The sequence below is a fragment of the Leiobunum rupestre genome, chromosome 9, assembly GCF_980474605.1.
Source record: "Leiobunum rupestre chromosome 9, qqLeiRupe1.1.hap1, whole genome shotgun sequence".
Lineage (NCBI taxonomy): Eukaryota > Metazoa > Arthropoda > Arachnida > Opiliones > Sclerosomatidae > Leiobunum > Leiobunum rupestre.
In genome coordinates, this window is record NC_143392.1 from 34,066,082 (window position 1) to 34,080,579 (window position 14,498).

General features: G+C 36.7%; 3 protein-coding genes across 6 annotated transcripts in view; 1 reads left to right on the forward strand and 2 right to left on the reverse strand.

Moving 5' to 3' along the window:
* The window catches only part of LOC149927227 (synaptotagmin-15-like), a 37,179-nt gene extending 27,383 nt beyond the window's left edge, over positions 1 to 9,796 (forward strand). Inside the window, exons 2-8 of one of the 2 annotated variants that reach the window (XR_016474023.1) lie at positions 6,130 to 6,292; positions 6,353 to 6,601; positions 7,449 to 7,573; positions 7,973 to 8,106; positions 8,169 to 8,330; positions 8,591 to 9,429; positions 9,486 to 9,795. Coding sequence is in view for 1 of the 2 variants with exons in the window: in XM_090159149.1 (XP_090015275.1) it covers positions 6,130 to 6,292; positions 6,353 to 6,601; positions 7,449 to 7,573; positions 7,973 to 8,106; positions 8,169 to 8,330; positions 8,591 to 9,040 (1,283 nt within the window). In the remaining variant the exon portion in view is untranslated. Of the gene's footprint in view, positions 1 to 6,129; positions 6,293 to 6,352; positions 6,602 to 7,448; positions 7,574 to 7,972; positions 8,107 to 8,168; positions 8,331 to 8,590 lie in introns of both variants that reach the window. The other variant, XM_090159149.1, reaches the window with a different exon arrangement.
* Positions 1 to 14,498, reverse strand: part of Mlh1 (DNA mismatch repair ATPase Mlh1) — a 211,656-nt gene that overhangs the window by 196,247 nt on the left and 911 nt on the right. The gene's annotated exons all lie outside the window — the stretch shown is intronic.
* LOC149927228 (protein qui-1) overlaps positions 12,125 to 14,498 on the reverse strand; it is a 233,051-nt gene continuing 230,677 nt past the window's right edge. For both annotated transcript variants that reach the window (XM_090158274.1, XM_090158275.1), the window contains one exon: positions 12,125 to 14,106. In XM_090158274.1, coding sequence (XP_090014400.1) covers positions 13,475 to 14,106 — 632 coding nt within the window. In that variant the 3' untranslated portion in view covers positions 12,125 to 13,474. The remainder of the gene's footprint in view (positions 14,107 to 14,498) is intronic.

Here is a 14,498-nt window from a genome sequence, read left to right on the forward strand (position 1 = left end):
TTATTTACTTTTGGTGATATAAAGGTTTCTGAACCATTTTCCCGATATACACTCATCGCAACAAGTAATTCGTAAGATTCTTGAAATTTCCATTAAAGCTCAATTTCGAGAGGCCGCGATTTCAGTCGAGCAAACCTTCCTAGAATTCTCAAATTCGTGTGAGAATAAAGGTTGAACGCCCACGGCGTCTTGTTACCCCCGTTAAATCCGGGGCACGGCTGAAGTTCCAGAAGCGGGTTGTCCACCCTTCTGCTTCTCCAAGATCCCAGACCTCTCGTTTAAAGCGGCGCTATTCGGGAAGTCGTGTTGTCTCGCATCAACCTTTCTATTTTTAAATACTAATTGTTGATGAGGGGTCGATACTCTTCTCCGAGTCCAAACTAAAAAGAAAGGATTGAATTATTATTGGATTAAGCCTCCGGAAAATAGACTCGTTAAGTACCCGCGCAGTCCAACGACACCATTAAAAAAAGACGGCTATAAGAAACCAGTGAAAAATTGCTATTCTTGGAAGGGGTTCCATCTCGTTAATTGAAGAGGGGGTTTTGGTTTACAGGTTACACCAAAAAGTGCCTTCAAATAAGGAATCGCGTTAGACGGTCAACCTTGCGTAGCGCAGTGTTTTCCTAGCAACCCATACCTAATCAAAGGCAGTTTTCGACTTCGGTTGACAGGATATTTCTGGTCACTTTTTTTCGTTTTTTTCTTATTCTATTTATAGCCAGTCTCGCAACTAGCTAGGGGGATGAGGAGGTCAAACCAAGTGGGTTGTGGCTAGACCTGTCACGGCTAACCACTACCTCCCTTCTGAAAGTTTTTATATGACCAGGAGTCCATCGAGATACGAGTATTCAACTCTGAACGGTATACGTACATAAGGTGGGCGATAAATTAATAGGCGGTCAAGATTTGTGGTTGCGACCCATGTTTCATTTTTGGACCATTGGTTTGTGGCTAAAATATGAAGGTCACTGAGAGTAATATTTATATTTATCTTAATTTTGAATATATTTATTTATATTAGGTGAGTACTTTCGTTTCGCAGCAAGAGGAGCCGGGTTCGATCCCAGCTTAAGGCACTGGGTGAAATCTGGGAACCACATCTTCCGCGTTGATGTTGCGAGTTATCTTTTCTCTGGTTAACGGATTTTGTACTGAGTTCCTTCGGTTTCCCCCTTCTCTAAAAACTTGTAGAGATTAAGCGGAGCGCTCTCGAAGTTTGAACGACAACTTCGAGAGTCACGTGATTATTATCCACGGTTTTCTTTTCGCGTTTATACTTTGGAGTCAGTGTTGCCAGATTGTGGGAAATTTCCCATAGTGTGCGTCCATTTTGGCTCTGTGGGAAAAAGGTAATTTATTTTCAAGAACGTTGATTTTGTGGGAATTTTCATGACTGCCGGTATTTATATAAATACCTAGGATATATCCTAGGTTTTTTTTTAAAATTTGACTATCAATAGAGGGCTCAAAATTATCAAGAGCAGTGTATTTGGTATCTTCCCATTGCGCCGAATCCCATTTGACCGAATTCCCATTAGACCGAATTCCGCCAATGTTTTTGATGAAATTAGCCCAAAGGCGGGTTTTGTATTTTTCTAATCGACCGACGCAATATTCCTTTTATAACTTGAAGACGACACCATATTTCTAAAGGGGCTAATGTGACCAATGAGGTAGAATAAATAGAGATCCAAAAACGCCTTCCAGGACCTACCGTTTCGCGGGACAGTATTTGTTGAGTTGGAGAGTTAGGCCCATAGATATAGGAAACGTATATAAAGGTCTAGATAAAATATTTCAAAGGGAGTGAATACGGAGGTGACAGCTAGCAGAAACGCGTAATTTCTGCAGGCTATCCTTATAAGACGCTATCTATCGGTAAGAAAGCTCGTGCTATCGTCGCGAGAGCCATTGTCTCCTGCTTAAAAATTATACTAAAAGTCACCAACAGATGGTGTCTAAATACTACGGCCTGCGGAAAGGTCAAGCACTTAGTACCAAAATGCTAAGAGAGCTTGCGCTCTTGGTCACGTGCCTTCCTCGGTGTCTGCTAGGTGTCAATTCCTTATTTTATGTTAGGCTTAGATGCCCCGAAATTTATCTAGACCTTTATATACATTTCTTATATCTATGGTTAGGCCTAGTAAATGAACTTAATCAAATCGCGTTGGCGCCATCTATTGTGTTATTAGAAAATTAAACCTTAATATATTTTGCAAAAGTGTCTGCTTATAGAAACAGATGGCGCCAACACGATTGGATAAAGTTGAAACTTAATCCTAATTCTACTACTCAAATAAAACGTGTCCCGCGAATCCCGGATTTGTGTGGATCTCTAGTTCATAATCTACCTCATTGAATGTGACACGTAGTAGTGAAAATATCCAGTAACCTTGACACGTAGTATAGTATCTATATCGTTTAAATAAAATACTGAATATTTCAACTTTCCTGCTCAACAAATCGAGATATAATTATGGCAAGTTATTCCTTTTCTAGCAAGTTATAGCAAATCGTAAATAGTGGTTCAAATAGTAATGCTCTTAAGCCTTGTAAATTGTAGGCGAAATCGGACTACGGAAATACATTTAAAGTAAAGCAGGGTACACGAAAACAAATGTTTGTCTTTAGACAACGCTCACAGCCATCAGGGTGACCACTGAAAAACACCAAAAAATTTATAGGAATATAGGAAATTCAACAGTCGATTTATAGGAGAATATAGGAGTATTTTCTTGGAAAATATAGGAACATATTTTTAGCGTTACTCCAATTCCACGCGTTGGGGCCCCCGGTATGCTCCTCCGCTTTAATAATATCAAATATTACTGCAATCTCATTGGTTCTTAAAAATGACGTTTTTCGACGCGATTAACGCTGCAGCGAGGACGCAAAAAATAAGACGGCCTACTTCTTTCCTCCCCCCCCCCTTAGCGTGACGGGGTTAGGGCCTCAACGTGTCCGTCGATAGTCTCGACATATTCATTCTCAATGAGTATAAATAAATACATTCTTGTATGAACTTAAATGTAATATAAAATCGTCTTGAAAAATCGTTTATCGCTTTATAACATTCAAGATTATTTTTAACGCGCCATGTATATAATCGAACAGCTGCTCGTCTAGGTAAAGTTTGCGTTGTCAACGAGCGTATTAGAAAGCATAATGTGATTTTAGAAAATAGGTTGTAATTCGGAACGATATTATTGCTTTTCGCGAATTTTGTCATCAGTGAATTATAAATATTACTTGAAATAAGTTTCAAGGTTTATTTAAAAGCTAGTTTCATAACTTTTCAACCAATGGTTCGTTCACAATGTATCTTTAAAGTAGACGAAAATCTTAAGCCTCGATTTAATCTACCGCGTATTTTGAAACGGAAAAACCCGATTACTATCGTTAATTGATGGCGAACGCTAATTGTAATACGAAACAAATAACGAAATACGTGGGATTTTTGCCGTTAAATGGACTTAGAAAATATTTTAGAGAATCTACGTATAGAAAAGGTCAAGGTCGTTTGGTAGGCAATCGAATATAGCTCAGTAGTTCAAGGCCAAAAATATGAGAGACGTCGGTGACTAAAAACGTTTACGATATAACAATTAATGTAAGTAATTTAATTTTAATTGTCATATAATTTCTATAAAATATTACTCTAGGTTGTACAAGATAGAAGTATTTAAATTCACCGGGAAACACCGCACTCCCCCTAGATGTTTATCTAGGCATACGTATGAACTTTGAGCCCGCCTATTTCGAAAATAAAACGATAAAATATTTCTTAAAGGCTTTTTTTGGGTTTCTTTTATATTAATTTATTATGGAAAAATGTAAATCAAATATTTTTTTCTAAAAACGATTTGTTAATTTACTTAAAATCATCGCTACATTTACATTAGCGACAACGGGAATTTATAGTTTATTTTTAACCAAGTTAAGCGCGGGCTCGCCCCTAGAGGCGCTGCGCGTCAATCGCTCGTACTCGATAGTAAAATATAGGAAAAATGGTTAAATTATAGGAAAATAAAGGAAAGCGTTGTAATATAGGAAAAATGATAAAATAAAGGAAGAATGGTCACCCTGACAGCCATACATAAGGCGCGTTTTAGTATTCGTGAAAATCCTTTTTATGTTCGTCATGCAAAAATTTCTAAAATGTATTAAAATTTTATTGTAACTGTAAATGTTTTCTTTAGCAGTCAAAGTGAAAGCGTGCTTAACCAATTTTAAAGAAATTAATTTCATGAACGTGTAGATACTCGCGACGTTGTCGTTCAAACTTGTAGAGCGTTCTGCTTAACCTCTCTAGTAAGTGTAGGGAGCTGTTGAATCGCGTGGGTTTTGACCACTATCCTACGCAATTTAACTAGACGACCGAATGAAAGGGATTAAAAGTCGCTAGATGACTTGGGCCTAAAGTGGTGCCAAGGGTATTAGCCTAGCGGATTATTGATTCATCTCAACATAAAAATAAATGCATTCTTGGCCATACGTTTAGTTCCGCCTTTGCACGATAGGCAGCGCTCTCCTTTCGCTTCTCCCATGACGTAGTCACTGATCTGAAATATTTTCGGTCGGGCGGTAACAGGGTTGCCAATTCTACCGGTAACCAACCAACCAAGCCAACTTCAATTCGACTTGTAAAATAGATTTTGCGTTTCACTTTCACCATGCTTTCACAAAAGAGACCAGCCTTTGCACACGTGTTCGTCCTGGTCGAAGTAAATGATAAATTTTATATAAGGTAAAATTTTATATTTTTTAAACTTTTATATAACTTTTACCGCCTAAAATGTGGTGTTATTTTCGACACCGCTTCAAAACCAAGAGACAAATACTAAATAAAACCTAGCTTTCCATTCTATGCTCTCAGTGCTATTACTCCTTGGGGACTCGCTGATCTGCTTTTATCGAGACGCCTATTAAATTTGAGCTTGATGTTTGAGCTTGACAGTAATCGCAATAGATTTCGCTTACAACACTACAATGCACATGATGTAACGCGTTTGCGTGGGTCTGTCTACAACGAAATGACAGTGTAATACTGGTACCTTGAGGAACTCCCGAGTCCTGTGGCGCGCCAAAATTCTAAGAAGGAATTCTTCTCTTGGGAAGAGTTCTTTGCGATAATTTTTCCTCCGTGAGAACTCGCGAAAAAGCGTCAAATGTAAAAAAGATTCTTTTAAAGATGGCGTCTTACGAGAATTCCACGAACTAAGCCTTTGAAAATAAATATTATGTTTACAAGATTTCACGACAATATATGAAGGAAGAAAACATTTTATTTTTAATTTAAAAGGAAATATTTCATCGGAAAATTACTTAAAGCAAGTGTCGGCTCTAAGTGAAGTAGCTCTTTTTTCAACAGATGTCGCTAGCGTCGAAATCAAAACAAGATGCTGAAGCTACATTTTAACCCAAAAGGCGGGACACAAAAGTATTCTTCGCGTTGATTGGCTCGTTTGTAAATTTGTCAATAACTTCCATTATAGTAATTGTTTACAATATATTTTATATGGGATATATAATTTAGGTTAAAGTTCACTAAGTAGAGTAAAAGTGGTCTAAATATAATACTCTATAATGGCTCTCTGACGACGTTATTGTTTCGCTATTTTGAGTTTTAGCTTCCGTTCCCATTAATAGATGGCTCCACGCTCTCCACGAAAGTAATTTTTTCGAAGATTCGGATAGATTCATGGCCATCTCTAATAACAGGGGCCTTTTCATAATACAGGTGGCAATGATAGAGCCGACAGTTGCTTTAACATTTGGTTTTCTCTTAAACTCATTTTCGTCCACAAAAAATCACACTGTTTATTTTCTTCAGCATCAAGTAAACTGACTGGAATATTAGCTGCTATTTTTATTTATAATTCCCCCCCCCCCTTTTGACCAAGTGAGGAGGCATTCTCACTCTTCTCGAGAGAATTCGTGAGAAGAGATTACGTCACCTCCTGTGAGAAGGACCGTCAAAATTTTGAGAAATGAGAATTCTCAGTATCAAGGGAAGAATTCTTAGAATTTTGACGCGCCCCTGATATGACATACCAACCTAAATTTCTTAGCGCGTTTTATTCAGTGACGTCGTTAACTACATGAGCGTCATTTTGTTTAACGCAGATTCGAGTCTGTGGTTGTATCTGGCTGGTGGAGGTACGGCAGCGACTGCCTTCGTCTTCGTCTCAATCATTCTCGTGATTTACATAAAACGCAAACGTTCCAAAGTCAACGGCACGGACAGTCCAGAATCGTCCATCGTGGGACACGTCTGCAGCCATAAAATGTGAGACAGGACCACGAGCGTCGTTAAGTAATTGTACTGATTGTACTTTTTGTACGACAGGCCAGTTTCAAGTTACACTTCATCCAGCTCGGCGGACGAAGTCGATTTATCCTACCCTTACCCGACCATTCCTTCGCCCAAAAGGATGGCCCTCATACAGTCGCCTTCGGTGGACATTCCGATGCAGTTGAAAGCCAACGGCAGTGCTACTGGATTTACCAACAGGCCACCATCCCTCCCCAGATGGCATTCCATGGGAAATTACTACCCTTCCACGGTTATCGGCAAAGTTCAACCCGATCTTTACAGGTAAATTATTCCATAAGTTTAAAATTACGTTTCGCACAAGCGTGCCAGTTAGCTATCTTCCACTTCAGAACCTTTGCCTTGTCCTCGTAGTCGGGCCCGACAAGAGAGGGGAAGCCGGTACAAATTATCGGGGGCCATGCAGCCCAGGGGGCCCCGGGTTTCAACCAAATAGGTATACCTATCCCGGGTTTCTCTCCGAAAAAGTATAGCTATCTCTTTGAGGCCCGGAATTTATATTTAACCGAGGCACACTATTATAATAATAATAATAATCAGGTAGGCTAATTCCCAAGGCACCACCTTAGGGCCAAGTCATCAAGCGACTTTTAATGCCTTAAACATTTGGCTGGGGTAAAATGTGTAGGAGGGAAGTGGCAAGCCCTGCAAGCGACGCGAGCCTACAGCTCCCTACACTAACTATTACCGTTAGCAGGAATCCATACCTCTACACGGAATGCTCATCGCAACAGTCGCTTGATGACTTGGGCCTAAGGTGGTGCCGTGGGTATTAGCCTAGCTGATTATTATTATTATTGAAACAGATTTTCGTCTCAATGTGGCTGACGGTTTTTTTGACGTCACTATGTTAACTTAACAAACAACAACGTGAGAGGGGAGCGCGCGCAGAGGGGATTTTTTATATCGTAAGCGGGGCCGAAGCCGTCAGAGTGATCTTACCATACGTGATACGCCATGATAAGCCTTCCAAGTAGAGGTATCAGTGTATGACGTCAATTCACACATGGCTATCAGAAATTATTTCGACTAACTTGACACACTTATTGGCTGTTGTAACCGGGTTGTAAAATATAACAATGTTTCTAATTAAATTTCATTAAAACAATAGAGGCTCAGACGATGACGAACCGAATTCGCCCCCTTGCGGCAACGGCCGACTCTGGTTTTCCGTGACTTACGAAGAATCGGAAGAGAAACTGAAAGTCAACGTTGTGAAGGCCAAATATCTACCAGGTAAATCTAGTCAAACTGAAATTAAACCTTGTCTAGATCCGCTATTGTTATCTCGTTAGGGCTAGAAGAATTTTCGCGATAAATTTGTTTAAGATGGCGTTCACGGTTCAAAGTCAGGGCGTACTGGGAGTGGGAGAACGAAACTCGGAAGAGCAACTTTTTAATTTAATCGAGAGTATGTGGGCGACGAAACGGAATATCGGTAACGCGACCCCAATTTATTATGCGAAAGCAAAATAATCCCCGAGGACGTATCAGGGTTGATTGGTGGGATTATCTTTGGTAAACAGGGATTTATCCCGAACCTAATTAAGAGCGAAGTGGGAGGGAAAATTATTCTAAAATAGAACCAACAGTCGCTGAAAATTAATCATCTTTCGCGTGGCGTCCCACGACTAGGTCGAGGATACAATAACAACCCCCGAGATCCCTTCGTGCGTCTGTACCTGTTGCCTGACGACGAACACTACGAACAAACCAAAGCCAGGAAGCGGACCCTTTCGCCCAAGTTCAACGAAGTGTTGCAGTTTCAAGTACGTTTATCTTTCTTTAAATAGCGAGAACACGGTTTTAATCGAAGACATTTTACCAAAAGGTGACTAAAGATGAATTAGCGACTCGAACTCTAAGGTTGTCCATGTACGACATTGACAAAAGGAAGGTGAGGCATTCGCTGGGTCACATCTTCGTCGTACTGAGCAAAGTTGACTTGAAAAGCGCCGAAGTCCTATCCAGAGACTTGGAAACGTCTTGCCAAGTATGAACCATCCATTCGTGAAGAAAAAGTGGCTTTGTAAAACAAATTGATCGCGTCTCCGTGATGTCAGCGCGAGAATGGTGGGAGTTTATTTCCCAGCTGAGGAATTAGTGGCTTTGACGTCGTCACGTAGGAAAAAAGACACGGTGTCAACTCCCTTATTTGGTTTTACAAAACGATTCCTCACTTTTTCCCCCATGATCCATCCAACGATAATACACGTTTGTCAAACTAAACTAACGAATCATTTAATTTCATAGCCGTCTTCTGTCGGGGAGTTACAACTAACGCTGTCCTGCAATCCTATGACGAACAGACTCAAGGCGGTGGTGGGGAGACTCAAGAACGTACGAGGGATCGACAACGGAGAAGCCGGTCTGTACACCAGGGTTCAGTTGTTCCACGGCCACAAGCTGATGAAGACGAAGAAGACCAGTCTGAAGCACCACGACAAAGAGCGCGACGAGGTGGTTTTCGACGAAGCCTTCAATTTCGCCGTGGCCAGCAAGTACTTCGACTCCTTCAGTATCAATTTCACCGTCGTTATCAGCGGACCCACGCCGCTGGTCAAGGATCAGCCAATCGGAAAACTGGTGGTCGGACCTTTCATGTACTCCAGGGGCGACCCGCTGTTGCATTGGCAAGAAATGCTCTCCAATCCGAGAAGTTTGGTCACCAGGTGGCACACCCTCGAAGAAATCAGTCTCTGATGGAATTTTTCCTATACTACATTCTCTGAGCATTTCGCGAGTTGAAGGTTATCAAGACGTTTCGTCGTGGTGCGTTGATAAGACAGTCGCAACTTGGATCGCTCGAATTTATCCGCCTTCCACCACGTTTTGTTCGCGGACGAATACAAAGCTTCGTGGAAGGGAAAGCCGAATGGTTCTGGAGTTGCGAAATGAGACGGCGTATTCCTTATCCAAAAGTAGACCCCGTTTTCTTTCAAATAATTCCAGATTATCAAAATTCGGTGCTACATTTTTTAAATGTTATTTATTTTTCAAAATCGAGTGGTGGTTATTTTTGAAGAGTAAGATTTGATTGGAGTTTTTTGCTCGAGACGTCGTTAGCCTATTGTCACACGTTACTTACGTAGGTATAAAACGGGTTTCCGTAAAACAATTTAACCAGCTAAATGCCCCCTTTCGGAAGCGCATCTTTGGCTACGTTATTTTGAGGTACAATTTTGGATGTATAACTTGTTTCGATCTGACCATATTCTGACCTCTATTTCAGTCAATTTTCCGAAATTGAAACTCAAAGTTATCTTATCACGAACTAATTATATTATGGATTACAAAAATAACGTAAATATTACAAATGTTATTAAATATATCGATATTTAAGTCATCCTCGTAAAAGTGTAGAAATAAAAAATATAAACTTAATATTTTGTAAATTTGTATATTGCACGTTTTTAACTTTGTTGATAAATCGAACGTTTTTACAAGGGTGTTCTTCATCGAACAATAATATTATGTATCGAATGTTGAAATGGAATCACAATATTAAATTTTGTTAATTTAAAAATTAATTTATTTTAATTTATTTTAATTAAGCCTACACAGCTAATTGTTTGTTTGAAATAGACGCTTAAATAAATCATCCTCCCAGGAAATCGCCAAGAAGTAATATTTCAGAGAGCCAGGACCGGCAAGGTAATTGTTTATATAGTGCTTGTTGAAATAATGGAATATTTTCTTATTTTAAATTATACTTCAATATTTTTAAATGTGTGGCTCTTAACAAACTGAGTAATAATGGTCATGCTGCGGTAAATCAGACTAAAATATAAATTAACCTTAATTAAATTTTTTACTACTTGTAATTTAGTTTGGCATGGCTACAGACACTACTTTTGTATATTTCTATAAATAGATTGAAGTATAATCGGTGATTTAAATCCATGATTTTCTTTGAAGCAAGTGGCGGCTGTAGTGTAGTACAATAGATATCCTTTTCGGCAGTTTCTCCAACTTGAAGCTTATGAAGGGAGACAAAACAAAGGGGCATGCGGTGTCGCTATATTCAAGTCCTGGTCTCTCGAATTTAACACGTTCACCATCTGATGACGAAGGCTTAGCGGCAATTTGTTTTCGTTAAAATTAAAATATCATTTGATTTAAATTAAAATATCATTTGATTTAAATTAAAATATCATTTGATTTAAATTAAAATATCATTTGATTTAAATTAAAATATCATTTGATTTAAATTAAAATATCATTTGTTTTAAATTAAAATATCATTTGATTTAAATTAAAATATCATTTGATTTAAATTAAAATATCATTTGATTTAAATTAAAATATCATTTGTTTTAAATTAAAATATCATTTGATTTAAATTAAAATATCATTTGATTTAAATTAAAATATCATTTGATTTAAATTAAAATATCATTTGATTTAAATTAAAATATCATTTGATTTAAATTAAAATATCATTTGATTAAAATTAAAATATCATTTGATTTAAATTAAAATATCATTTGATTTAAATTAAATAACATTTGATTTAAATTAAAATATCATTTGATTTAAATTAAAATATCATTTGATTTAAATTAAAATATCACTTGATTTAAATTAAAATATCATTTGATTTAAATTAAAATATCATTTGATTTAAATTAAAATATCATTTGATTTAAATTAAAATATCATTTGATTTAAATTAAAATATCATTTGATTTAAATTAAAATATCATTTGATTTAAATTAAAATATCAGTTGATTTAAATTAAAATATCAGTTGATTTACATTAAAATATCAGTTGATTTAATATAAAATATCACTTGATTTAAATTAAAATATCACTTGATTTACATTAAAATATCATTTGATTTACATTAAAATATCATTTGATTTAAATTAAAATATCATTTGATTTAAATTAAAATATCATTTGATTTAAATTAAAATATCATTTGATTAAAATTAAAATATCATTTGATTTAAATTAAAATATCATTTGATTTAAATTAAAATATCATTTGATTTAAATTAAATAACATTTGATTTAAATTAAAATATCATTTGATTTAAATTAAATAACATTTGATTTAAATTAAAATATCATTTGATTTAAATTAAAATATCATTTGATTTAAATTAAAATATCATTTGATTTAAATTAAAATATCATTTGATTTAAATTAAAATATCATTTGATTTAAATTAAAATATCATTTGATTTAAATTAAAATATCATTTGATTTAAATTAAAATATCATTTGATTTAAATTAAAATATCATTTGATTTAAATTAAAATATCATTTGATTTAAATTAAAATATCATTTGATTTAAATTAAAATATCATTTGATTTAAATTAAAATATCATTTGATTTAAATTAAAATATCATTTGATTTAAATTAAAATATCATTTGATTTAAATTAAAATATCATTTGATTTAAATTAAAATATCATTTGATTTAAATTAAAATATCATTTGATTTAAATTAAAATATCATTTGATTTAAATTAAAATATCATTTGATTTAAATTAAAATATCATTTGATTTAAATTAAAATATCATTTGATTTAAATTAAAATATTAATTTTAATAGCGACTTAAATATCATTTAATTTTAATAGCGACTTAAATATCATTTGATTTAAATCAGGATTGAATCAAATTGATGTACTTCAAAAATAGATGTATGCCTTTTTTCAAGTTTATTGTTTTTAGTATTTAGTATGTTTAATAATTCGAACGAAGTACAAATTCTTGAATAGTTTCTTTTATTTCTCCAGAAAACTACCTTAAGTAGGAATGGCAAAAGGAACACGTTTTTTTCTGTGTATAAGGAGATAAGAAAACATAATTTGATCTGTTTTTTTTTGTTTTTCTGTTATTTTTTATGTTTCATTTTTGGAATTTTTATATCAACCTACATGTATATTTTATGTCTTAATTTTTTTTTTATAAAATGTCCCTGGCATAGCTTTACGTTCCCATAGTAGTAACAAAACTCTACAGGTTAACATCAACAACAATGCGGGTGTTCTTACATTTGTGTTTTTGATTGGACTATTAAGAAAGCCCCAAATCGTATAAACCACCAATCTCCCATTATTATTTTTTTAATTTTTAATTCGAAAACATTTCAGCCAGGATTTATATAAACTAAATATTATTTTAAATTTTCTTTTGATTGGGTCGAGTGTAAAATAATTTTATGTTGCTCGTAAGTTTCCCGCTTTTGCATAGCAATTTTATTTATTTGTATTTTTCTTTGTTATTTCTTACGTTTTGTTTTCAAATATTTTTTCGCTCCAAAATTGATCAGTCTCATTTGTTTGAGATTTTACGGAATCAACTGATAATTTAAAGTTCCACATTTTGTTAGGTAATTAACACGATTACACGAATAGCTTTCCCAAAATTAAATTAGAAAAATGGTTTGCATTTCGAGACATCACGGGAAAGAAAGCTATCGTGAATGGACAACTTATACGTACAACGGAAATTTCAAATGAAATTAATTTAAAAAGTTATTTTCAGAATTTAATATTTAGACTAAAAGGGGGCGACCACTTTTGTACAGTATTAAGGGTTACTTTCAACTTTTTCATTTTCTTTTAATATAATATACACGTAGTTATTTGTTTTATCGTAATAATTAATTTTCATTATGTAACAAGGATTGTGCAAATGTGAAAGCCCGGGATATATTATTTTAAGGTGTTTTTGTTTTTTGTTACGCATATTTATTTTAGTTTTGTACATTGGATCCGTGTAAATGGAAATTGTGCTCTTTAATATATATTTAATATATATTATATATTTATCCTATAACTCTGTCACTATAGAAACAAATGACACCCCACCAGCCCATATTTTGTTTTGGTCTACCAAAATTTCGAGCTTCTACTGACCGCCGATAGATGTCTCCGTTTAAACAACTCTACGTACGACTAGGATCGATTAAACGCGGGACTGCGAATGAGCGGTGTACGATCAGAGGAGGAAACGATCAGGAGGAGGAACGATTCGATCGTTTCCCAAATATTGCTGGATTTATTTAAACCTCGAGTGTTTTTTTTTCACAGACAATTATATAGGCCTAAAATGGAAAAACGAAACTCTAACGACAACCGATAGATGGCGTTTCCAATAGCTAGACGCGAAATCAGAGGATCGCGCAAACGACCGACTGTCGAATGACGACCGTGGTGTCCGCGGACCCGTTTTGCCCGGACATCTTAGCGTCCCCAGATACGGGGGAACCGCCGCCGCCTCCCCCCATCAGAGATGGATTACCGGAAACACTAGTTGGAATGGCCGCCCTGGAAGAATCGGCGGCGGAGGCGACGGCCGCGCCACTCTGCGGAGTTCGGAAGAGGATTTCAGCTTTCTTGTCGTCTTTGAGGGGCTGCGGCGACAGCAAGATGGTCGGTGGAGGGGGGAGAGCGGGGTTGACGCTGGACAGCGAGCCACTTTGGGTGAATTCGGGGAAACAGGCGAACATACTGTGCTGCTTTTTCAGAGTTTTGTGCTTGGGCAACTTGGGTTTGTCGCCGTGGGCTCCGCCCCGTAGGAGACCGCGCCCCACGTTGCCGTCCCAAATGGTGCCGGCCAAATGCAGGTGCTCTCGGGAGCCGAAAGGCGAAGGTGCTCGCTTGAAGTCGTCGAGACTGGCGCCAATGTCGTGCTTGGGCGAGGCGGAGCGCAGGTCCCAGTAGAAGGAGTCGAAGGACTGCTCCCGCTTCAAGTTGCCTCGCAGCAAGACGCGTTTGGGGACGACGCCCCGCCAGGAATGTCCTGCACGGAAAAACAAAACGGGATGGTGAATTGCGAAGACTAACACCAATGACTAACACCAGGAATCCATAACGCTACTTGGAATGAATAACGGCTTCGATTCCCCGCCGTTGTGGCGGAACATAGTAGGCGGAGCTTATAAGCCTTTGTTTGTCACTGAATTTGACGCCATTTAAGGCGGTATAAGCGTTCTAGCCCCTCCCACAATGTTCCGCCACAAAATACCACAGGGGATATGGGGAGATACTCATTCCAAGTAGCGTTATGGATTCCTGCTAACACCAATAACGAAAAGATTGTAACCTGAGAAATGTGAAAATTGCTGACAGCTAGGAGCAACAAACACAAGGAGAACGCAGCTAGCCTTTAAACACGCTATCGCAGTGTTGTGT